The sequence below is a fragment of the Stegastes partitus genome, unplaced genomic scaffold (assembly GCF_000690725.1).
Source record: "Stegastes partitus isolate 25-593 unplaced genomic scaffold, Stegastes_partitus-1.0.2 Scaffold1097, whole genome shotgun sequence".
Classification (NCBI taxonomy): domain Eukaryota; kingdom Metazoa; phylum Chordata; class Actinopteri; family Pomacentridae; genus Stegastes; species Stegastes partitus.
Window position 1 is genome coordinate 116132 of NW_007578828.1, and position 26627 is coordinate 142758.

At 44.1% G+C, this 26627-nt stretch overlaps 1 protein-coding gene across 3 annotated transcripts in view; it reads right to left on the reverse strand.

The window, feature by feature from the left end:
• Window positions 1-26627, reverse strand: part of fndc1 (fibronectin type III domain containing 1) — a 41603-nt gene that overhangs the window by 14596 nt on the left and 380 nt on the right. Inside the window, exons 2-15 of one of the 3 annotated variants that reach the window (XM_008296050.1) lie at window positions 20227-20421; window positions 18740-18808; window positions 14661-14906; window positions 14189-14287; window positions 13867-13984; window positions 13579-13766; window positions 12882-12989; window positions 11687-11875; window positions 8844-11474; window positions 8562-8677; window positions 7709-7820; window positions 7068-7415; window positions 5301-5375; window positions 4167-4307 (exon numbers count right to left, since the gene is read on the reverse strand). In XM_008296050.1, the coding sequence (XP_008294272.1) occupies window positions 4167-4307; window positions 5301-5375; window positions 7068-7415; window positions 7709-7820; window positions 8562-8677; window positions 8844-11474; window positions 11687-11875; window positions 12882-12989; window positions 13579-13766; window positions 13867-13984; window positions 14189-14287; window positions 14661-14906; window positions 18740-18808; window positions 20227-20421 (4635 nt within the window). The remainder of the gene's footprint in view (window positions 1-4166; window positions 4308-5300; window positions 5376-7067; window positions 7416-7708; window positions 7821-8561; window positions 8678-8843; window positions 11475-11686; window positions 11876-12881; window positions 12990-13578; window positions 13767-13866; window positions 13985-14188; window positions 14288-14660; window positions 14907-18739; window positions 18809-20226; window positions 20422-26627) is intronic. The other 2 variants (XM_008296051.1, XM_008296052.1) reach the window with 2 other exon arrangements.

The following is a 26627-nucleotide window of genomic DNA, read 5'->3' on the forward strand; positions in this document are numbered from 1 at the left end:
CTATACATAATCTTCACTTTCTTGGTTATCATATTTAATACGGGACTCAGAAGTTATCGCTCATGTCACCGTCACCAAACTTTCCCTTTTTCTCTTCCACTCTCATTATTATTATTATTTTATTTGTTTGCTTCCAGTGACTGTGGAAATGCGAGCCGGGCCTACAGCTGCGAATACTTCAGATCTCCCACAATTCCTAGTCTGACTGGGATTTGGAGGGAACTGCTGGAGCCTGGAGTCGCTCCCACCTCCCCAGATGATCGTCGCTCTGTGAATGCCAAGAGTCTAACACATGTCAGTATCTCACACATCAGCCCGCGGTCCGGTGGGCTGTGTGGGTTTAAGGTGTTACAAGCTACTGTAGGTATATATGTGCAGGCACGTGACCTTTGTGCTGCGCATTCATAAACTAAAATACATGATTTGATGTCAGGGCGAGCAGATTTATGCGTCGGACTATTCACAGGGTGCTTGTAAGGCTGTATTTCTGTAAAGCATCCACATGTCCAGGATCTCTGCAGGCTCACGCACGTGGAGGATCCAGATGTTTTGCCTCGGTCATGTGTTCATTTTAAAATGCTTAAAGTACCTCCCTATGAGACACGCTGTCTTCGTCTGGCTTGTCGAAAGCCCAGATCCAAAAACACTGACGAAAGCTGGCGTGTGTGAGCCTGACGTGGATCAAATGTCACTGGGAAAAAGCATCGGGACAGTTCACATAGTGTCACTTCTAATATCAGTCTAGTAAGGCATAAATTTGCATTTTAATCGTCCAAATAATCTGGTGCTCATTTGCTTGTCCGATGTGACAAACTCCATCCATCTGGAACTGACTGTAGAGCAGGATCCACGCAACTGCTGAGAATTATTAGTTAATATTTTCTGTCCCACGTCTGCCTGGGGCTCCGTTCATTCAAACTGAAGCGAGCCTGGACAGATAAAGAGACTAAAGAGGAAATCTCTGTTAGACCGTTCACGCAAAGCATGTCAGTGTACTGGCAGGCTGCTGAAGTGGACCTAAAATATACTCAGCTAATAAATAGGAAGGAGGAAGTCTCCGCATCGAGCCAGCAGACTCCTCTTTCTCCGCTGAGGTCAGCACCCTTGGCTTTTACGATTTCCATTTTGAACTTGGGAGCGTAATAGCTTTCAGATGGCTGCGCGAGAAATGTAATCAGAAGATAGTCGCTGTTTACCGAGATAGACGGCGTCCAGAGCAAACCGCGCTGTCGTTTCATCGCTGCTTCGGGAGCAGATGATACCGATAGCTGTGACGCTGAACTGATAAAAACACGGCCATAAATCTCCCCCTTTTCAAAAAAGGCTTCTGAAGACGGTCAATATAAAATGACAGCGACAAGCTGCATTTAATCCGTCAATGAGTGAAAGCGGAGCCATTACTCAGGGCTCATATAGGAGCTCGGCTCACTCATTCACATCCAGAATGATAAACCTTGACTCCGGCTGGCCCAGAATTTGTGCAATATTTTACGATAACCACATGGCTCTGAAGGAGCTGCCTCGACTCCATTCAGAATTAAAGGGGCACTGCAGCAATTATACACGTCAAAGTCAATTCAGTCACCACGAGGAGCGCTCGGCAGCCTCTGAGAACACTGTGCCAGCACGAAACAACAACCACATCTCGGCTTGGGAGTGCATTTTTTAAACAAAGAAGCAGGACAATGAGGGTCTAACCAAAAATCCTGCTGATCTGAAGGATTTGGTGTTTTCTTGGCGCTTGACGGTGGAACTAAGGTCAGGCTATTTCAGACTTAACTGCACCGATTCTGACTCTCACAAGTCGGCCAACTTTTTGGAAGCACAACAGTAAATCACTTTATATCAGCCTTAGAAATAGAGTTCTGAGTTTAATGCAAGTATATGATGGTCCTTTGCTGCCATGTGATGAGTTATGGTTTGAGAACCACACGGCTTTATGTGTTTTGGAGTACAAACATGCTGTAGATGTATTTCTGAAGCTGGTTACTGCAGCGTACATGTGTTCACAGGTATTAGCTAAACGTGACATAAAGGAAACATCATTAAACAGTCAAATTAAAGGTCAGAGCGACGCAGATCCTGCTTTCGGTTCTGTCAAGTGAGTGTTCTGGTGTGTTTGTGCGGCCGTATGAGGTGATGCGGTACGAGAGGCCAACGTAAGCATACAGAGGCAGTAAAAAGAGAGCAGGGGGCCCACGTTTACGAGGATCACGTCTAGAGACCCTGAACAAAGTGTCCTCAGTTAACTCTGTTGTCGTGATCCAATTAAGGTGTGTTTGTATATTTTTTTTCTTTGCGGCACATTACTACGCAGTGCGAGTAAGTTCTATACTGTATTTATGAGGTATTGCTAAAAAAGCAACAGTAGAGGTCCAAATTTATTGTCAGTCCACAGAACGAACCAGAGCCTCCATCACTATCTACAGCGCTGAGAATAAACAGGTCAACCACACTCTTTAGCTGGAGACATGTGCTGTTTGTCATGTAAATATAAAGTGTGTTATTCTTGTTAAACCTTGACTAAACTTATGGAAACCAAAATAAAAAACACTCCTGCTAAATATGAGAAGAAGGATGGTTTCCCACACAGCAGGTCAAAGTAGAACATGTTATTTATCTGTGACCTCAGTATTAGCTCCAATGAACTCTTGCTCCTTGTGAGAGGCTTAAGTTCTGGGAGCAGGTTTTTAAAAAAAATAAAACCTCCATTAAATAGACACGGGTCAGGCACAGTGGGCACCTGAAATCTCAGGCTGATTTCTGGAAAAGACTACAACAAACTATTAATATTATTTTTGTCCTCTTGGAGCAGAAACATGCCGTAAACACAAAAAGTGACAAACTTACGCTCACATCTCATATTTCTGGCCACATTGCAAATATAAGTTTGATGTTCTCTCCTACTTTAGCTCCATTCTGGGTGTGTACTAACTCCTACAGTGAATATCCGGCCCGTTACGTTTACAAGCTGGTTGAACAAATGATCTATGTTGAGTTTGGTGCTGTGCCTTCAGTGTGTTGACAGCTCGTGGGACAGTAAACTGAAAAAACGAACTGAAAGACGTGATAGAGCACCACAGTGGTGACTAGAACCTTAAAGCTGCAAGTTGTAATAAGTAGTTTTTTTTACTGCAGACCACTGAAGGGCGGCCTGAGTCTTTGTGCGCTTTCAACGAAGACTCCAGAAGCGGCCCGGTAGAATCGTGACGCCGGACGGCTAAACTTGAAGAACACAACAAACGTCATTTTTCTACCCTCTTGACTTCCTTGTTGTGTATCTTCTCTCCAACATCAGCACCTTCAACATGAAACTCACTGTATAGGCTAACTCAACACAACTATGTCCTACGTGACCACAGAACTGGAAGTACGTACAGCGACTATCACACGTTGTCATTTTGCTGTTTTCTGAGGCTCCGTTTAGCAACAACAGTGATATTTCAATGAGCCTTTGGTTTACACGTAAACGAAGCTACAAGTCACCAAAACGATCACATCTGAAAACTTGCATGTGGACAAGAGGAGACAGAGTTTGACGTCACAGTGCGACAAAAGCACCATCAGCGTCACATGTTTACAGTTTAGCGACGTCCATATACTTGGACTGACGTGTTTACAGTCAATGTTTTCAAGAACTTTACTTGTTTTGTCCTCTAACACCACATTCAGTCCAAACAAACGACCCTCGCGCCATTATCGTTGAACTAACAGCAAGTTTTAATGTTTTTTTCCCAGGATTCTGATTGGCTAGCATGGCTTTATGCGTCTCGCTACACTGCCCCCTACAGGTTTGGCAGCTCATAGCAGCTCTTAACAACATGTTTACGTGGGTCTTTGAAAACAATCCGGTGTGAACAATGTTATTTTTGAAAACATATATGCGTTTTTGTGAATACCAGCGATGTGTAAACGTGGCCTGAGCTGCTGTTGTGGCCGAACTATCGAATCCTACACCGCTATGAAAACAGAAGCGCTGAAAGGTCTGATGGTGGTGGTTCGTGTAAAGGCTTGTGCCACTTTGTGCCTTCCTCGACTTCCTGCTGTGGAAAACCACATAAAACCTTTTCTTCCACAAGGGGTCATGTGTACAGTTTATAGTGGAGAGTGACTGCACAGAGCACATTAAGTACGTACAAGGATGCATTTCTTAAGTCTTTGAGTACCTGTGAATCGCTTCTTCCCGCTGAGGTCAAACTCCGATGAAGGGCCTCTGTTGGCGGGTCTGGTTTCTGGCTCTGGAGGAGGAGGAGGGCTCTCGGTGGTGGTGGTGGGAGGTGGCCGGGTGGTCTGAGCAAAAACGTCATCTAGCAACAAAACATGTGTCAATGAGCCTTTGATTAAATAAATATATTTTATTTACAAGCTAACTCGATAATTTACTGCTGTTCCGCTAATCCTTTGTAATTGTCGCCATGATCTGTGTAATAAGAGTGTCAGATACATTTAATTAATTGCGGGCAGCTGTATGAGCTCACTTTGAAAGGACCCAACGCCTAAAGCTGTATTTTAGCTGCCCATATTTTCCATCTGAGGAGGGGGAGGGGTCCTTGAGGACAACGGCTATTTCACAAGTCTCCAAAGCTAACAAATGTGGAGGAATTCGGTGGGTGAAGTTCAATTAGTTTCTTCCTCTTTCATCGCTGCTTTTTTCCCTTTGCTGCACCAGTGGACCTTGGCATTACATCATGATCCAAACACATGCAACCAGCTTTTTGCCGTGACGGGGTAATGCTAAGAACTTACTGCAACACTAAATGGGACTTCTCTAGCAAACCTAAGGAAGAAAGAAAATATCACATGCGGTGGATTCCTTCAGATATCCAAACACCTGTAGTGAACGCTAACATCAACCAAACTCTGCAGTTTTTCCGTTCAGCTAATGTTTAGCTGAAGCTGGGGCTCATTTATTACATTATAAAGCAATGATAAAACAGCAAATACATTGCATTAATTATAAGCCAGGGCATTCTCTTCAGCTTAGTAATGGAGTTCACATGCAGCGAGCGTCCAGTTTTTTGGAATAAAAGTGATTAAAAACAGCCCATAATGGAAAATATCCAAACCTCGAGCAATGAACCGAGACCAAGCCAAACAAACGTACAACAAGAGAAACAAAGTGGAGACCACAGACAAGGCAAGGAGGACAAGATGGAAGGAGCTAGGAAATAGAGTCACTGACAGACAAACAGACAATGAACAAACAGCGCAAAAGTCCACAAACGATGAGCATGCAGTGCAGTTGATTCCATCCTAGCCCAGTGGCGGTAGGTCGGTCCCAAGCCAGACTCAGCCAATACCTTTCTTAAGAGCTAAAGCATCAGGCATCATGGTCTCTGCAACCATGTGATCCATTTCCATCCCTGAGGAGTCCTCTGTCAGAGAAGTAGAACAAGCTGTAGCATCAAGGTCACATGACTGTGGACACATTCTGAATTGGCATAAATACATGGACATGTACTCCCACGCATCCAGATAGACAGAGCCACTCCAACACAGAGGGACGAGACAGTTTCAGCATTTTAATGTGACATTTTTGTCGTATGATTTGAGGCTTTCTGTGCGACTAAATCTGCCATCGCAAGGAGAATAGGATCTAGGAAACTTCATGGAAGCTATAAATTAATATCACTATGGTTGTTACTTAAAACACATCAGCCACAACATTAAAACCACAGGCAGGCAGGTGACACATCTCATCACAGTGTCATGTTCTTCTGGGAAACTTTGGGTCCAGGCATTCATGTAGACTTTGATACATACCAACCACTTCAACATTTTTACACACACCCACTAGCATCAGTACTCTTCCCCCAGCAGGACATTATGGCCGCTACACGGCAAAAACTGCCCCGGACCATGACAGAGACCAAGGCTTTGAACTGGTCTCAAAACCCCTCAGATCCCAAATGAGCATCCACGGGGTCTGCAACAAGTCCAGTCCACAGAGGCCCCACCCCACCCCACAACCCACTGGACCCTGCAACAACATCTTGGTGCCAGACACCACATGACACCATCAGATGTGCTGCTTCCACGCCCTGACAGGTCAGAGCTGTTGTGGCAACATGAGGGAGACCTACACAACACTCCACAGGTGGTTTTAAAGTTTTAATGTTTTGGTTGATTCGTGTATATCTACTGCTTAGTAGACTTTACTGTTTGTTATCCCGACTTATTCACTTTCTTCAGATGTTTACATTCACTTATGTAGCATAGCTGTAGCATCGTAGCTTCTGTATTTATGATTCAAAACTCTGGCTGACGTGGATGAACTGTTTGTACATTTACTCTGCATATAAAAGCTTTTGATGCAACACAAACAATAGCAAGAAGTGTTGCTTTTCTGATAATGGCAGCTCCATGCTTGTGTATTTATGTGTGGGGTACTTTTCTGAACTGGAATTTAAGTATTCTAAATATTATTCTAATTATAATCTCTATTTTGATTTTATTTTTTGGTTTATTGCAACTCTGCTAAACTGATCTTCTACACTGGGTTTAGTTTAATTATTTTCCAATTCCCCTCCGTCTGCGCAGTAAAACAATAACATCCTTTTGTGTGTTTATGCATGTGTGTGAGTACGTTTCAGTCCCTGTCTTTGTGTGGCAGCGTACGACTGACAGCCTGTAGTCTGTTTAAACCAGCAGGACTGTGACCACAGCCAGCTCCCAGAGGCAGCCACTCACATGTGGTTCCTGTGGTCTCACATATACAGTAGACAAACACACATGTACACGCACACGACTGACCAGATCACACGTTTACACACACAGTCATGGAGTTATAGGACTCTGTGGGTACAGACAGGAAGCCTTCACGGCCTTGGTTTGGATGGATTTAACAAACAATGCAACTGAGAGATTTAGTGAAGTCATACTTATTTATGTTCACTATGCTGGCTCTGAATCGGACTCCAGCTCTGTGGAAAAGCCATTAACTAAACAATAGTGTAAGTAGGAGTGCTGCAGTGCATTGTTTCATCCCTGTAGCACAAATCTCTATTTAAATTGATCTATTGTGATGGTTTGAGCAGCGTGTGATGAATTTCAAGTCAAAGGCTCACCTTCTGGATAACAGTCCAAAATTCCCTCTGGGTCCAGAACCGGATATCCATATTCATCTGTTTTAGAGAAGGTTCCCGGTGGACAGGTCGGGTACGGCATGGCAGTGGTAGACTCCTCCATGAACCATTCAGTGGTGGTGGGCTCAGGTGTGGTAGTAGGAGCCGTGGTGGTGGTGGTGGTGGTGGTAGTGGTAGTGGTGGTTCTTGGGCGAGGCCGGTCCAAACCAAGTACAGGTTTCCCTCCAACCATGAGGACCTTGTCTTTGGGGTTGACCACAGGCTGGCTATCTCTGCCATGGCCAAACAGTGCAATGCCTTCCTGGCTGACTAAGGGACTGCCCATGTGGTCTGGTGGTCAGTGAATGGGTAGAATCAGGAGAGGACACTTAATAATAATGATTTCATTTTGGACAGAACATCAAACAAAGTTGGCCCACTTTTTTACAAATACAGTTGGGCTCTAATGATTCTTAAGCAAAAGTTTAAACTTGTGATACCCAATCAGCTAAAGCTGTTCTGTTGGTTCACTTTGCATGAGCAAATATTCTAAAAGATTAATGCAACAGCTGTACCGCATTTGATTAAGTACATTTTTGCAGATTGTGTTTGAGCTTATTACATGACTAAATTAATCATATTACCAAAAATGGTGCGTCCATCCTCTCCAAGCACCACTCTCTTGGGTTTGCCTTGGGAGTCCTGGAGAACTTGTCCATCCTGGTTCATAAGAACTCCCCGCTCCAAGTCCACCACCTGGCAAAACAGAAATATTAACAAAAGCCATATAATAATTTGTTCAACTAAAATGAGAACCATGGCTTCATCCTGACTACGATTTAGTAAATCATGCTACTATTTACCACTTGTTCTCTTAAATTTACTCAACAATTGGTTTGCAAAATTTAAAAGACATTTTAGAAGGATAAAGGGTCAAAATTTGAAGCATTAAAGGAGAACTTTTTGGACGATGTGCTTATTTGCCTTGTGTTTGTGTTACTGTTAGGTAAGCTAACAGTAACCGTGACTTCACAGAAAGGTAACAAAAGCTACTTTCAAGAACCACTAAAGCTCACTCAGCAGTCACATCTCATTTGTATAATGTGAACAAACAAAACACTGTGGTTTTATTGTTATGTGCCAGACTATTTCTTGGACAGCCACAGCAAATTCCTGGTGTTTTCTCATTATGTAAGGTCAGCCAGTGGAAAGCTGCTTCGCCTTGTTTCCAGTCCTTATGCTAATGTAATGTAAGCGAAGTCTCTCCTGGCTGTACTTTCTATTTACTATACATATATGAATAGTGTCAATCTTTTTATGTAACACTTGGAAAGAGAGCATATAAACATATTTCAGATGTCTGTGACTATTCCTGAAAAATAAGGAGAATCTACAGCATTTTCTGTTGCACGTCAGTAGCAAAGGAAAGTCTTTATGCACTTGTTCTATCTGTTACACTGATATATACAGCTCATGGTTTAGCTCAGACATACTTACCCATTTGGTTCCATCAGGTCCAGTGATAAACCTTTGGCCTGTAGCCTTGCTGGTTCCATGAGAGGAAGAAGACTCTTTATCATCTGTTGCGGTCAAATTGGGTCGTCCATTTTTACCTAATTATAGAATTTAAGCAGAGCCACTGCATTACAGAGTTATTCAGTGATCATGTCACTACTCATTAGCTACTATTTAAGGTTTAAGGAGGATGTACTTGCACCTGCGGAGTAAAACAGTAGCTGTCAACAACTTCTATTACAAGCGCATACCAACTGACTTTACCATTTCCATTGCCAGGTTTGAGTCCTCCTCCATTGTTTGGTTTCCCTCTGATAATGGGATAGCGAGGCCGAGCCCCATTGTTCCTAAAGCTGTCTCTTGATGAAGATGATGACAATGACAGCGACGAAGACGACGATGTAGACTGAGAGCTGCCATCAATCAATCCCCCTGTCCTCGACACAGCAGTGCCACTATCCCGATCTGAGGTCAACACTGGCTGGGGCAAACCAGATGAAGAAGAGGAACCGGATGCTGATGAGGAGGAATCAGATGTTGAAGAACCCAGCCTAGAGTTTTGTGCTGATTGTGGTTTGATGGGAAGCCTAGACCCTCCAAACTGCCTGTTACCCAGGAAAGGAGAGCGTACCCTCCCATTCGCCCCGACACCAGGACGCCGATAAGGTGGATTGAATCCAGAGGAAGTACCAGGCCTAGTCCTGGATGAGGAATCCCTCGTACCCACACTCTCATTGTCCTCTTCTGCATTTCTGTGGTGGTCAGCTGAAGTTAGAGTTGGATTCTTTTGGGCTCCTGCAGGGTCTGCAACCTTGTCATTTTTCTCACTGATTTCTTCACTCCTCTCATTGAGATAATCCTTATTATGATCATAACTATTTTCATTAGAGGTTCCTCTGTGGCTCTGTTTATCAGAGTCTCTGTGTCCACTCGAGGAATGATAGGAGTCAGAATTTGAAGGGATGGATGCTGAAGAGGAGGATGATGAAGATGAGGTAGTTGGGTTTCTAGTGTCACTAGATGCTGTATTTTGATTGGTTGATGAAGGCTTAACTGAACTCCTTCCAAACTCATTCTTTAGCGAGTCATGAGAAGAAGGAGTCTTCAGATCTTCACTGGTCTCCTGTATCAAGGACACTCCTTCTGCACCCGTGGCCCCTGAGACTCTAGTGGAGGTCTCCCTCAAAATTGGTCTGCCAGCCCCTACAGAGGATGACACCCTGGTGAAGGGAGTCCTGCCCTCCTGCCTGGTGGATGACGTCCTCGTACCTGAGCCAAATCTTCCTGGATAGCGACTCGCTAGCCAAGGAAACCTTTCAGCAAATGAAGAGCTGATTCTGGTACGAGAAACTACAGGTTTTTCACTCGTGCTTTCATCTCGTCCCTCTTCCTTTCTAGTCTCCTCCTCTGCAGGTTGTCTTCTAGAGCCTAAAGCAGGCTCATCAGTTTTGGTTGCTTCTCTATCTGTGTTTTTGTAATCAGTGTCATCATTTCCCTCGCTGTATGATGTGTCTTGCTTTGGTGATACATGTGAACTCTGTGAATTATGTGTATCCTGTGAAGTTGCAGAGCTGTGAGATCCTCTTTGTGAAGTGGACTGAGAAAGACCTGATGTGTCTGCAGTGGACCGGGTGTTTGCACTGCCGTGTGGCATAGATGGATAGGCGCCCTGCAAAGCTGTCGAGCCACGAGTCCTGGACTCTGATGCAGACTGTGATTTGTCAAAATCATGTGAATCTGAGGTTGCCTGGCTGTTGGAGTTGCCTCCTGAAGTTGATCGAGATGTTGTTGGATTGAAAGTATTTGATGTTTCGTGGTTCTGAGTCCTGTCTGATGAAGCAGACTGTGATGTTGCTGAACTACGTGTGTTTGACGTTACCTGGTTCTGAGTTCTGCTCAGAGAGTTTGACTGTGAGGTGAGGGCAGGTTTGTAACCATTCAGCATTCTGGTGGAATTCCCTCTAAACACAGTTCCAGGATGTCTTCTGCCATATCCATATCTAGAGCCAAAACCAGACCCAATGGCACGCCCCGCTGAAGCAGAACCTCTGCCTATGGGGGAAGCATTTGTCTGCTGTGAACTGGTTTCTTTTACAGCTGCAGTAGAGGGTTTTGCATGTGCTGTGCTGGATTTATCGTAGATGTTTTTGGTCTCTGGGTACGTGGAGGCTACGTAGTCCTTCCTACTGGCTGCTGACTCTTGAATACGTGAGGAAGAAGATAATGAGGTTGTAGAAGGGGATGAAGAGGAAGAATCAGATGAAGATGATGACCCAGCAGAAGATGAAGAGGATGAAGAAGAAGAGGAAGAGGAATCAGTGGATGAGGAGGAAGGTGTATCCTTGGAGGATGCTTTCTGATGGACCCTGATCTTAATTGGCCGTCTGTTTGGTGGATTAGCACGAGGAGGTGCAGGTTTAGTTGGGGAAGGTGTCAGAACTTTGAGATTGGGGGTTTCAGTTGTCGGGGGCTCATCATCGTATTCAACATCATCCTCAGAGTCTGGGGAAACATCATTGTCGGGTTCTTTCGTCTCCTCTGGCATGACTTCTATAGTTGTTGTCGTTTCTGCTGGAGGGGGTGTTGTAGGTATTTGCTCTTCTTCTTCCTCCTCATCTTCTCTGTCTCTTCCTCTGGTTGAACCTCTGTTCACTGCATTCCTGACTGAGCCCCTGACAGAGGAGAAGATGCTGTGATAGGAGCGTGTCTGGGAAAGTGGACGAAGACGCCGGTTAACTGGGGCAGCAGGACGTCGTAGGGCCGGCGTGGTTGGGTCTTCCGGCGCCTCTGTGGACTGGAGGTCGGATTCTTCGTGGTCGGTGTCCTGTTCGGTGGGAGTGTGGCTGGTTCTTGGGCTCTCTTTGGTTTTTGAAAACGATGAGGCAGCACTGCTGGCTGGCAGGAGATAAAAAGGAAGACAGATTGAGGATTGTGATTTTCAATTCAAATCATTTCCATTCAGTTTTATTTGTATAGTGTCACAACAGAAGCCATCTTGTTGAACTCTCAATAATGTAGTATTGTAAAGTCTTGACCTTATTGTATTTATTCTAACATTCTAAGCTCACACACATAAACATATACTATATAGAGTCACATATACTTACATCCTGGCATGGCAACGCTGAAGGCCTTGCTCTGGGGTCCCTGTCCCCTCCTGTTGGTGGCTCTGATCTTGAAGATGTAACGGTCTCCAGGCGTGAGGCCATCTACGGTGGCTGTGGTGGTGCTGCCTCGGTACGTAGTGCTCTTCATTCCAAATGGCTTCATTGCAGGGGCATAAGACAAGATGTACTCTGTGAGGAAGTAGAAATAACTGGTGTGAGGACGAAGCAAAACAATTCAGAAGAAAATGTCAAGCAGTGGCCTCTGAATTCAGAAGTGTTTGTAGTACAAGGAAGTCTTGCCCTCATTGACCAGCATTCACACCAGCTTTGAGATTTAATACTTTGAAGGCATAAACAGAGAAAACAGGAAGTGTTGCTGTACGTTCAACTTTCTGGTGGTCCTTAAACTACTCATCTGTGATGTGCCATTGAATTTTAAAAAATAAAAAATAAAATGTAAGCTTAACGTTGAGATTTTTTATTTATTTTTTAATTAAAACCACATTATTCTTCATGATTCATTTAAAAATTCACCAAAAATAAAATGTTTATACTAAACAGTTTCTGTATAAAACAGAATCAGCTACACAAGAAAAGTTCTGGGACTTCTGAGCAGCACCGGGGTGAACTGGAGGCTGTCTTTACACAGAGCAGATACAACACAAGTCTGGAAACACGTAAGAAATGTAAGTAGTAAAATATCTAAAGTATGGACAAACCCCTTTTTTAAAAAAATGTGTATAAGATGATTCCAAGTTTCTTTCATTTTTGTGACGTAGACATCAAATAACTTTACTCTTTATTTTTTTTAAAATCCTTTTTGTGTGATTTATGTTATTATAATGTTGTCATACTGCATTAAAGACACTGTCAGGTTCTCTTTATTTCTAGTCGAGCTGTTTCCATCGAGGTGCAGGACTTTATATTGCAGTTTAAAAAAAGATCCCATTTATGTGATAGGAGCAAAACACCCAGACACTGGTTGTGATTTAGAGGGTAAGAAAATTCGTCCCTCTCAAACAGTAAAGTTCTGCTAGAAAGGTGGACACTAGTCAGCTTGACATTGTCAGCAAAGAATAAAATGAATACAACTTGAATTTGTTGTTTTTGGCAATGACAAACGTCAGAAAGCATTTACTGGTTTGTTAGCAAAAACTAATTTTGTTAAGTTAAACTTCCATCCTCCTCGCCTGACCTCTTATCCTCCCATTGGGTTCTTCAGGTGGATCCCATGTTGCTATGACAGCAGTTCCTTTTCCTCGTAGGGGCTTCACCTCAAAGTTCTCAGGTGGTCCGGATGGTGCTAAGCAAGAGAACGGAGTACAAGTGAATGGAAAGACAGCGGTGAAAAAAAAAACAGCAGGAAAGAAACCACAAGCAGCGTAAAGGAAGAGTGAGGAGACTGCTGCTTAAAGAATGTTAAAAATTTTTTTTTTAAAAGTGAGGACATTTGTGCCAGGAGGCTTCAACTGAGGTCCTGCCGCTATACATTGTGAGGAACCGCCCCTTGACATCATGTATGAAGCTGCAGATGGAGATCTGAACTGTGAGCCAGGCAGTAAATGCTGACATTCCACTAAGCCACAGCTTCAGAGCTGCTATGACACGGTTTAAAGGCTGCAATCATGACAGAGCTGCAGCCAAACTTAGAATCATATATCAAGTGGGAGTAATGGGAAGTGAATGTGATGAGGTGTGGCATGATGAAATAAGTAGAAAATAGCTAACACACAGGGTTATGCAAGAGTGAATACTTCAGTGTGAGAATAATTGCTCTTTTCATACTCTGTGCTCTCTATTAGTCTGTCTTCACTACTTCACTTGCAATCTGCGTCGGAGTCGACTATGAGATGTTCTGTAAACGATTCTCAGCAGGCAGTAACAGTACATACCTGACTCGGGAGTCCTCTGGAAGACCGAGACGCTCCACTTGCCATGTTTTTCATCCTGAGAGATTCTGACAGAGAACTCGTACATGCCGTCAGCAGACAGGGTGTCTATCATGAGCCTCCTCTGGCTGCTGTCCTTGTACTCCCAGCGGGCTGACTCGCCCTTCTCCCTGTACCTGACTGTGTAGGATCTGAGGTAAGAGCAAATGGAAATGTTTTATTCCAGGGAAGCACAGTGTTCTCTTTTACTCATTCTCTCTGTTCCTGTCTTGTTAACTTTAACAAGCCCACCTGGATGTCCCGGGGGCAACTTTTCCCATCTCGACGGCAGGGTCGACCCAGGAGATGAGGACGGAGCGGGCAGACATGACCCTGACACTGATGTCCTTCGCCTCATATTCAGGTGGCTCTTGACAAGACACACACACACACACAAAGACAAAAATGTCTAGGTCCAAACCAACACTAAAATCATCTTTACATCATTACATTTGGCTAAAGTTGAATTCTGGCAAACATGCATTTTACAGCTTACATGGATGTTAACGACTGTTTTGCAGTCTTTGTATTGCAAAAAAAGTTCTGTGATGATTCTGGATGAACCTGCAGGTACCTGGTTCGGTGGTTTTACTGGTGACTGCTCTGCTGGCGGGTGCACTCTGGCCCTGGGCCTTCTGTGCCTGCAGTGACACCACATGAACGGACTCAGATGCTATGAACAGAAAGGGATACCAGGCACGGCCAGGGTTTACACTATGGACACTAAAATAGTACAAACAAAATGCATCCACTTAGCTAAATTATCTCCAAGAAAACAACAAAAAAAAGCCAAACAAATAGGAAAGTAGGATCCAGAACGCTGGCAGCTGTTCTACTGCTGGTTTGTTTACGGTAATCATGCCACATTTTAAACAGTTTACTTATCATGTGCTATCTAGGAGCTACCCGTCTAAAGCCCAGAGGTTCTCTGACGGGTTTTTTTTTTTGCACATTTACATCTCTACCTCAGCATCATACTTTACTAAAACCTAAAGCTTTGCCCATGTGGTCTTGCAATTAGGAGTATGAGATGTAGATTGTCTTACTTAGTTTGTGTGTGTGCCGGTTCCTCTGGTCCGACTGAGGCTTGGTGTGGTGTTGCCGTCTCCTCTCCAGCAGTGGGGTTCCTGCCAAAGGCCTCTCAGGCTGCCTGGGACCTGAGGAGGACTGAGGTGCCCTCCTGTGTGTCCTGGTAGCGGAGACGCCTGATGGGCGAGCTGTTCGGTCCACCCTGGATGCCCGCTGTACAGTGGAGTGGTTTCTGGCTGCGGGTTGTGAAGGTCTGACTGGACCTGTTGGTGAAGGGTAGAAGTCAGAATGCACCTTTATGACCCTGTAGCTCATTCATAGTCTGTGCTCTTCTCTGGGGTTCCCTTTAGGGCCTCATTGAAACTCTCAGTACCCTTAAAAATGATCAAACGTAACCGTTCCACCCAAGACACATCCGCTCATTGATGAACACATAATTACATGTCAGGTTTATCCAGCAGTGATTGTAAACATGGCCGGTTATCACAGAGAGGAAATGCTGTGGAGTTGCACCACGTCCTCTGTCATCTGCTCCAAACTTCTGGTGTTCTGCTTCCAGCTTTAATCCGCTGCAAGTAGTCGCTCCATTTTGGACAACGTCTCAGACATTGTTTCAGACAGCCAGACAATCCCCCTCATCTGGCTGCAGTACTGAGCGGTACCGCTGCCAATATAACAACAACAACAACAAAAAAATCCTCCGTCCCGCCCACTCTTTTGTCTTCTCTCTTTCCTCTCCTCCCTCTTTCCCTCCGTTATTCATTCCTCATAATCACTGTCAGATGAAAAGGATCCGTCCTGTTTCCCATCAGTACAGCTGCATGCACAGCTGGGTGAGCGCTGATCAGTCAGCTGATGCAACCAGGTGAGTCTGATGGAGCTGATGACAGGAGTTATAAGGTTGAAACATGACTGTGATGCAGGGTTTCACCATCCTGTGAACAGGGAGGATGTGCCAACCTAGAATCTATATGAGGCAGAGCTTCCCTCTTTAGTTGTGGCTTAATAGAGGAGAACAGTAGAGTTTGAGTGCTAATGGAGCTCAGACTATATAATGAGCATGTTTCACTTCAACGTTTTTGTGTCTTTAATTCTGTATCTGCCGTCCGTCCTGCCAGCACAGCTGAATGAAATTCTTCCACTGGTGTCCAGAGAGCACTGTTTGTTTGGTAAGGCACCAACTCCCTTTCTGAATCCTCGTTTCCTAATCTTGTTTCTCAGCTTTTCCTGTTCTCACATATTTCCAGTAATGGAACTGCGCAAGTGAAATCAAAATTTACCGTATCGCGTTTCGTGTCTGTGGTTCGAGTCACATATTTGCTGACAAAGCCGATTACCGTGTTCTAACTTGACGTGTTCGTCCTTTCCTCTGGACTGTTGTTGATTTGTATTGATTTTAACGTGGCATGAAAGTTACATTTTAGAAATGTAAAACATGCAGTTATCACCTCTGAAAGCACAGACAAAGTACAACACAATACTTATTTATCTGATTAAGTTTCCTGTGCAGTGGCTAAAGCTGCATCTTTCTGAACCACAACATCCCAGATTTCATGTCTGTATCTCCACCAGCACTCTGTAATAAAGGAAAAGGGGAAAAAAACAATAAAAGGCTGTCTTAGTACTATCTTTTGTATTTTTGACCACTGGTGAAAGTTAACAGTTATGTGGCAGCTAACCAGTGAAGGACTCTCTGCCAATCCGGTTTCGTCCCTGCCTCTCATGCACACTTATTTGACAGCCTCTTGTACCACTTAAATCAGAAATAGCCCCATTTGGTTTTAATCAGTCAACTTTTCCCTTTTCCTTTCTTCTTCCTGTCTTTCGCTCTCTGGAAAACTGTCACAGTGCATACTTTGGCAGAGGTCACAATGCCACGGACCGCTAAGCCATGGAGCTGCCAGATCCCATCTTTTCCTGGAAGCTCAGCGGTCCGAGGTGCTATGAGGCTGTCCTACAGACATACAGACGAACCGCCGCTATAGCAGTGACCCGCCTCAGAATGTCACCGCTGTGTGTTCAACGCTCCTCAAAAACATACAGTAGCTGAAAAAAATCAAGGTTTATAACCACCGTCTTTGAATCTCCCCAACTCTGAAACAAGTCTAAACTCTGCAAGCATTAGGTCGGTCACATTAATATTAAATTTGGGTTTCATGGTGGAGTACGTTGCTCACTTTAATTTACACAAACAAACGTCTCAGTGGCAGAATTTTCCTCCAAGCAGAGATAATCAGTTTAGCCTCCTCTGGCAAGTTAGCCAACTGACAAACCCAAATGGCAAAGAAACACCTCCAGACATGCAGCAGCAGTGCCAGCGGGCCTGTCTTCGTTCATTAGCTTACCAGGCTATCACGTTGTAGCTACTGTGTACAGTAAATCAAATAATGTAAATATTAGCTGGGTGGATTAGTACGGCTCACATCTGATAGGATCTGACAGTTGGCAGCTAACGCGCTAGCTTCATTGAATCAAACCAAGTGTGTTCATAGAGTTCCAAACAACCTGAGTCGACTGAACGTGTGACAAAAATGTGACAAAAACAGTCGTAGTGCAAAAGCAAGACAAGATAGAAACTAAAATGGATTTGTAGAAAAATATAGAACAGTATATGGTCCTGTTCTTAGCTCATTAGCTTACCAGGCTATCGCTAGCTTATGATAATTGAGTGAGAAAAAACAACTTGAAATGCTAAGTGAGCTAATTAGCTATCAGGATGCTAGTGTTGGGTTGTATTTGTTAGTTGTCAGGAAGGGTGCTAGCTTTAGCTTCAGCTAGCGCTGATAGCTGAGGTATAAATGGCTGTGATTAATCTGCTACCAGTGGCAAGGACAATGTTTGAGACAAACATCATTACAGAGAAAAGACTCTGAGTGAATGTTTTTGCTGTTGTCATCCATTATCTTGCCAGACTGTCAGCTACAATAGTTTGGGGTAGGCTGGTGAATGTTAGCTCGTAACTACATTACTTTATCTGACTAACATGGTTTTAGTTGATAGCGAGTGAGCTGACCGGGGATTTGCTTCTCTTGTCCTGTCACTTTGACTGGGTTTTACTGTAGCATAGCGTTGCCAGAACCCCAGTGATTGTTTGGCTCCATTTGCCAAAGTGTAACTCAACAAACTTGATTAGCTGTGTCTCCAGAGCAGCTCCACCTCAAACAAATAAAAATGAAACTCCAGAGCAGCATGGCGGTTCAGTGGTTACCACTGCAAGAAGGTCCTGGGTTCAATTGCTGGTCCTGATCCCTTCAGTGGGGAATTTAAATGGGATTTCTCCACGATTCTTGCCATGATGCGAAGACGCGCCAAGTAAAGTGGTTTGGAGAGACTAAATTGTTCAGAGGAAAAGTATACGTCTCGCTGTAGCTCTGTGACAGACTTGTGAGTGTTTACATGACATATGTTCAAATGCACCATGACGCTGCACAAAAAGGAAACATCGTCTGAACCCTTTCATGCTCATTTAGTTTATAAATATCCCCAAATAATGAAAATCCCCAAAATCCAAAGGTATTAAATTAACAGTGACAAAAAACCTAAAAAAAATCTGCCGAAAATGTTGTCAGCTGTTGTCTGATCAATTAGCCAAATAATTGACCTGGTAATCATAAAGAGAGCTCAGATCAGCCGCTTTATGGATGATTTGGTAATCAGGTTTCAGGCAATCCATCCGTCTGCGGCTCATTTCCGATCATTTCACAGTCTATTGAAATCACTGACAGGCAAATATTTGACAATTTATGTGGCGTATACCGTTACAGGCAACACGCTCTAAAATACATGTTAAATCTGGATTCCCCTTAAGAAAAATACATAATTAGACGGGAATCTATGAGTCAGGAAGAGTGAGAGTTTTCCCCCAGCGATCCCTGTAGGACTGAAAAGTGAGGGAATGAAGGAAAAGGAGACGATCGCCTCAAGACACAACACTGCAAATCATCATCACATTAGATTTACGGCTTTCTTTGACATTTACGGTGTCGGCAGATAATCTCAGCGAGGATTTAACCACATTGCTTTACATATATGGCTGCTAACGGAGCTGCACCACTCCCATGTGAAGTCGGTGATGATGCCTTGAGATCAGGTTTACCTGCTGATGAGTTGCTGACAGGTGCACCGCCCAACACAGCAAAGCCATCCAGGTTAACCCATTCAGGGTCTAAAAAAGACACAGGACATCTGGATAAATGACGTTGTTTTTGGCAACTAGTCAGTAAGAAGTAAATTTTATACATTTAAAGCTCACATATTTCTGATTGACACGTTCATTTCTCTGCTTTCTGTTGAGCTTCTACATGTGTATGGGTTTCTTTTGCCTCCTTCCAGTGAACAAAGTGGGATTTGTTACTTCTTGTTTTCATTTCCTCTCCATCTCTCTCCTTCTTGCTTATAGTAGGTCAACTGTTTGTCTTCTTTGCTTGAACAGCGGCTGGCCAGACACATAATGATGTGGAGGCAAACACTATGTGTTATTTACGACGACTGATGCAGCTCTCATGCTGCTGAGGGAACAACACACGATCTGCGAGGAATTTCTGGAAAGGCAGCACTGAAGCTCAGCTCAGCTGCCAGAGATTTATGGCAAACTGCACCGGAGCTGGAGAGACCACAAGGGCCGCCGCAACTGGGCAGCGCACACAAACACGCATCCATCTGTGGCTGATGCCTGTTTCTGAACACACATGAACGCAGAGACACACAACACAAGACAATGCATGACTTCATCACTTGGCACCGCCCTGTCTTCGACCGCAACCACTACCAGACACATATATGTTGTGCGCGCACACACACACATACACACCCAACAAGTGACCACAACACAGAGGATTGGGTTATAGGAGCAGGGCTGGGTTTGGAAAAGGGTTGGCTGCAGACTTTGAGTCGCTGATGAAGTATGACTGTAAGGTGCCAAGGACGGAGGAAAATGGAGTAATGACAAAAGCAGGCTAGACTGTGTCAACACTGCAAACTGCATGTGTATAGAAGCATAAGGACCTGTCTAATGTTTTACAAGGCAGGATTAGAAATTACCAGAGAAGCTGTTAAGACCTAAAAATAATGTCCTTCTCTAAAGCCTAAAATAACCACTGTCTGCTGAACTGGGATGACGACTGCTGGTCACACACTCCACCGGCCCTCGTGCTCGCTCTTTATTTCTTTCTGGCAAACTCTGATGACAGCACATCCAGTTATGAACTAATCCACTGATAAAAATCAATTCCACACACACACACACACATGTGTGTGTGCTTACATCTCACCTCCCTGCCTCTCTGCTTCATAAACAGCTTTGCTCATCCACTCCTCATTCTTGGCGCTGGTCTTGAGAAAGTGCAGAACCCTGAGATTTGAAAGCTCACTCCATAGTTTGTAGCCAAACCTTCTTTTCTTGCTCTACGTCCATTTATTTTCCTTTGAATGGCTTTTTGTCGAGCAGCGCTACGAGTACTCTCAATCCCATTAGCTCCACTTTCATTTGCTGGTAGAACTCAAACAGAGTCAGTGACCCAGAACCACCTGGTCTGAACATCTCTCATCCTGCTCTCTGTGGACCTTGTTCAGTGTCTGTCTTACCTACATCCTCCAACAGAGGAGCGCGACTGTCTTTGCTCACTTTCGTGAAGCGGTTTGACCTCGTGGGTTTGCTGGAGCTGATGATGAAGCGGTCCACAGGTCTCCCATCCAGATGGATGGAAGGCTCCCAGCTCTCCCTCAGGCTCCTGTCCACAGATGTTTGTTTCCCGTTCTGCGGCCGTAGGGGTTTCTCTGCTGCAGAAGAAATGATGTCAGGATAAACTCGGGTTGTATAAAGTTTATTTAAACAATACTAATTTAGCGTTGTCCGTTATACTAAACATGAAGACCTACATATTGTGGCAGCATGTCAGTGTGATGTATAACCTCTGTAAGCTGTTGCTGCACCTCGACTTCAGCGCTACCAGGACAATTTCCTTTTTATTTATTATGCTTGGCACTTAAAGTAACTCTGATGAAGCATAAACTTATGTAGGAGGCCCTGAAGAATCCAAACTAATTTGACGTTTAAATAAATAAATGACGATTGCTTTGGATGTTAAAGACTCACATAATGAGAAATCTTTATTCCCCCTACTGGCTGCACTCACTAAAAACATAAACAGAATCGTTGCTGCCTCTCCAGTTTGGATAGCAGATGCCTCCGATATAAAACCGTGAATTTAGCATATGTGCAGGAAAAAGCTGCTAAAAGACCCCAGAGAAGACTGAAGACATGGGAAATGGTAAACAACCGCTGGAACTGTTCAACTATCTGGATTCATTATGCACAAACTAATGGTCTCGCGCCTGAGAGCTTGCATGGATGCTGAAAACTCAGCTGAGTCAACAAATAAGAGGCACTCATTAGGCATGATGCAGAGGAAAACCAGAAGGAAAAGCCCTTGATGCTTGTTCCTTTTAAAGTTACTCGTCAGGGGGTTGTTGGGTAACAATTATATGGTAAAAAAATAAAGAAAAGAAAAGAAATCCATGCAGACAGCTCCATCAACTTCTCTTATTTGTGACAGTGTTTGGATCATACGTGATCGTTCATAGAGGAGAAATCACACTTATTCAGATTGTTAACTTATTACACTTCTGACAGCACTTTTTAAACGCTTCTGAAAAATGAATTTACAGCTGTTACACCTGCAGGTGTTGGTGCTTTCTGACCACTAGGGGGCAGCGCACCACTGACAAATTATCATCTTGCAAAGTTTATTCAGCAGTGTGTTAACAAACAGCTTCTTATTAGCACATGCGGCGCGTACTTTAACTTTCGGAGTCATGTTTTTTTTCCCCTCCCCACCACATGATTAACGTATGTGCAGTAATCTACGTCTGGTCTGGTTTGCATCAGGGGACGTTCTAGCTCTGAATGTTCCACTATGTCTCACCAGCTAGTCGCTAACTCTATCTGTCTGCCATTTGATTCGGGGCAGGTGGCGCGCATTGGGGTTTTTCAGAGTGAAATCAGCTGCCTGTTGCTGCTGCTGCTGCTGGAAAGTAGGACGATGAGAGCAGTGAGAGTGAACCCGAACAGATGCCAGAACACTAGAAAGTGCTGAGAGGAACTGTGGAGTCTAGAGATGTTCGTTTAAAGATGCATCATCATTTAAACCACTGAAAATACAGAAGCTTCGCTTGAACATAACCAGGGCGAGGTTTATTAGCGTGCTGCTCATTTACTGCTGTATAATTGTCAGGTGGTCCCCTCGACGGGCCCCCCAAAGGTTTACAGCAGCACTTTTGGTTTTAGCATCGCCACATAATCTCTTCTTCTTGCCGTTTGCAGGTGTGCTCCCAGCTGGATCTGCACTTTTACTTCTCGCATTGAGACAAAAACTGCCACTCAGGCCTCCTGAGCGCTACTTTGCAGATGGTCACGGCTCCTCAGAGGCCCTCAAAGTTGTCTCCGCTTCACTCGGAGTTTTAGTACGTGCTGAAAGATTGTCTCATCATTGCTGCAGCCGACTGTCGATATCACCACTCCAGCCGTGTGTGAGTACATAAAGGAGTGTGAGAGTGTTTTCCCAGTTAAAAAAGAAAACACAGCCTCCTCATTATTTCCTCATTAATGCAGGCGTACGGCGGAGTTAGTTTTATCAGCTGCCTGTGGCGGTCTCCACTGACACAAGTCTGGACGCACTTCAGTCACTTGCACCCTGTTTCCAATGAGGCCATGTATTACGTAGGAAGGGATCTGCTCCTCCGTCCAGACATCATTCTGTGATTTGGCCTCCCTGGAAATTTATGATTCAAGGGCAAACCAGATATTTCTGATTAAATCAAGACTCCTTCAAGCACAGCAGATGCATGATTTCCATCCAAGAATAAACAGTTTGGGAAGCAGTTAAGCAACTGAGTGGTTGTAACAACATAATCGTACAAAGGGAGGCTTGGTTTCAGGGCGTTGCTACGGGAGACCGGAGCAATAATATAACGTTTTCTATGTTGTGTTTGTGAAATGGAAAGACAGACAGATAGAGTATGATTGAGTTAGATAGTGGAAAGTATTAAGTATGAAAGGAATGAGGGAAGGGCCTCCGGGTCATTATGTCACTGCTTTCCTTTTTTCTTTTGTGTTGTTTGATAAAACGTTCATGTGCGTGTAGAAGAGACTGATAGTGTGTGTTAGATGGATGCAGGATGTGCGGCACACATGCACGCTCAAAGCCTCACAGACAGGTTGGCAGACGTACACATGTATGTGCATGTGTAGTTTGGTATAAGAAGCATGTGCAGGTAAGCCCTGAGGTCAGAGGACGACTGTAAAACTGTTTGAGAAAATACTTGCGCTCATGCACCTGCAATGCACTCCACTTTTACAAGAACACCTTTTCACCTCGCCGTGACATCACAGACAGCGACCCCTCATTCACCCCTAATGAGTTTACCATTAACTGTTAATAACCGTCTTTTGCACAAACTCCCATCAGCGATCAGGATCGGCGGTGGAGTGATGACGAGGCGCCCATTACACACACAGATGGACCACACTCTGATTTTTTCAGAGAGATGATCAAAGTCATAAATAGCTGCAGGTGTTTAGATAGTAAAATAACTGACTGCCATGGCAACAACACAGGAACGCTCTCACTGAAGTGTCTTTGCTCTGGTGGCTGTAGGAACCAGATCCAACCAATGTGGAAGTTTCCACTTTGCTATTTTGGAGATTTTTTTATTTTTTCCATCACTGCACCGCAAGTTTAAAGATCTCCGTTTAGTGTTTCTCTTCTTGACGTTGGAATATGATCCTCTGACTGTCCTGAATATAGTCAAAACTAAAAACACGACAGCAAACAAATCTGAGCTTCAGCGTGATTGGTCAGATTGAACTAATTGTTAAGTTTCAGGAGATCAGTTTACCCGAATGACTGAACAAAAAATACCAGCAATGAGTCATGCAGAGGTTTTGGCTGTGTTTGCTTAGGTTTTGGACTATCTGTCTCTGACGTTTCGAATGGCACAAAAATTCATTTAATAAACAGAAAATTTGCATTTTAAAACGCTCCAGTTGCCGTGGATAATGGACGGAGCACGCTGTCAACAGTTTAGGTTGAGACTACTTTCTGTTGATGTTGTGTTTTGTGTCTGATCCAGAATAAGCAGCACAAACAGTCCAACACTGATTCCTGAAAGGTGCAGATTCAATGAGTGTAAATGGAAGTTTTGCCCTCATTGTTCTGGAGGCATAAACACAATACGTCTTGAATCTGGAGGGAAACTTTGTAAACTGGGTCAACGCAGCCTTCAAAAGTTTGGCAGGATTCTTATCTGCAAAATGCAACCAGAAGATGGTTCAACTTAGCTTAGCTTAAAAACTGGAAACCCATTTTAAAAGTATGTAATTTTAATTTAGAGTACATCTTGCTTTGGAGGGGCTGCTCATCCGGACAGAGCAGGCTAGCTACTGCACCGCTATTTTCTCATTTAGCTTTTTGCAATTGTTTCCCAAAACATCCCACTATTACTTACAAAGATCAGACTTTGGGCCTTTGTTGGATTTAAGAAGGTAAACAGAACTTCTACGTTTTAAAAGCTGTTTTGTTTCCCACACAGATCCAGCTAAGTGGGAGGTTTGCGTCAAACCTCGCCCGGGGCTGCAGGATTCCTCGTAGCACCTCGGCCACTTTAAACGTCGCTCACCTCTGACACTCAGTAAAGTCTCTCCAGTAGAAAGCCAACTCACGTAGATCATGGCCAGACACGGTCGTTGCCTTCAGACCGCCGTTAATCACAAAAACACATCAATCACCAGACTGTCAGCCTCGATGCCGTCAGCTCAGAATCGGGCGCTGAGCCTTTTTTTTAGCATCAAAATGTGACTGAGAACAAATTTTATTTCAAGCAACAACCTGAAGTGAGTAAGTGTTTGACTTGGGTGTGCTACATGCATACATATGAGACTTTTATGACTCGTGACATCTACAAACAGAAGCTGGCCAGCGCTACTACGGTCTGAAAACACACTTTGTGTTTCAGTGTTGGTGGCCACGAGTCAGCCTCCAGTGACTGATATTCCCTCGCTGATGAAGACGGACACCTCCCAGTGTTAGTTTATGCTACACCTTCCCTTCTTATGCCGTGACAGGTGCGCTCATCGCCCAGGTGGGACTTGTTTGAATAACTGGAACGACGCCCAGAGATGACATCATGACACAGTTTGACAGGCAGCCAGGTGGGTGGAGGGGGGGGTGGGGGAATCGAACCCTGTCAGATGATTGAATATATCTAATATTGCGGAAAGTATTACCCCTGACACTCTGTGTTGCCCCAGCGGAAAAAGAAATGAATTTATGACATTCCTCATTCTCAAAACTTTTGCTGAAATGTGCAGAATCCCAACATGGTAAGTGGGCCAGAGAAATAAAATTCCACTGGCCTGCAAGGACACGATTCCCTCCCTGCCCCACTTATTCTCCACACACTTTCCAGGAAATGATAGACCGTGGCTGCGTGGAAGAAGTTGACATTCCTTATTATCCAAATGTTTCTACTCTCTCAATTTGTGCAGAATTTCCCAGGAGCCCAGTTTTATCCACACAGAGGTTTTTTTTTCAGGGGAAGGGTGACAAGCTGATGACATGTGAGTGGAGAAAGTTAATGAATAACACGCTCTTCTCCCTCAACAACTACTGTCAAAATACCAGAGAGGAAGGCATTTAGCTGCTCTCGCTCAGTGGCCCACAGCAGTGAACTGCTGGTCGGGCTGAGTAGCTCCCAGGTGTGAACGTATGGAAGTGGATGAATGTGGAGCAGAAAAAAGATGCACGATGGAAAAGAAAGTGACCACAACAAATAGCAGCTGCCTACATTCAGCGAAAGCAATGCTCTCACACACTAAGTGCTCACAGTCCAGGCATATAGAGACTTACATATCAGCTGACACACTAAGTGGAGTGAATGCATTTTAAAAGGGAGTAAAAAGGGAAAGTCTGGTTGTGGCATTTAAAGGCAGCCAAAAGCACTGGCTTCCTTCCCTCCTCCAGAACTCCTCCGGCTTTATGGCACTTTTGATATTTTGGATATTTTTTACTGTCTGGAAGATGTGCAGCTCTCTGCCTGAAAATTGATTTTACAAACGGCACTTGAGAAACTTCAAAAACATGTGTGCTGCTGTGGTTCTGAAGCCTCTTCAGAACCACAGCCGCTTGTCCAAAAAAAAAGTGCTGCTCATTTGATAAATCGCTGCACTGACATGGAATATCTTCTGGTGAAATCATGTCTGTCTTTGCATCACCAAAAACTCTCCATACTCTTCTTTTTTGCTTGGTTTTGCTGTCAGGCGTATTCCAGCCTCTCCCTGCCTGCAGCTGATGGATGGTGTGACATGTCAGAGGATGCAGTAGATCAGCTTAAGCCCAAAACACAAGTGACAGACTGAGAACTTGAAGGCAGGTCATTTATCACCACGTTCAGCCAGATTAGTCACCAGTTTGGCGTGAAACCACTCAGAAAAATCCTATTTTTGCCTAAAATTTCATCATGTAGCCTCAGATTTGTCATCTCCTTCTAAACAATGCTTCACAGTTACTTCAGGACGTGTCCACTGTGTGAGACGAGGATTTGCTTCACGACAGTCCTGCATCATATTTTCCTCTCATAAACAAGCTGCTGTCCTTATATCACTCAAACTAACTGCTTCACATCTGCTCAACAAAACAAACACTACAATTAATACTGTGATGAGCCATTAATAAATGTAAATGATGTGTTGGCTGCATATAGGTGGATGTGCACATGTGCAAATGCCTGAAAGCAGATAACTTCTTTTACAGATAACACAACTGAGATTTCTTTTGAATGCATCACAACCTGTAGCAGTAAGAACTCATAACTCTGACAGACACACAGGATGAGCAGAAAGCATCAGTAACTCCAGAAAACTGCTAACCAGCTGCTTAACGCATTAGTGCAAAGAAAAAAACAAAAAAAAAAACAAAAACGTGCACCTG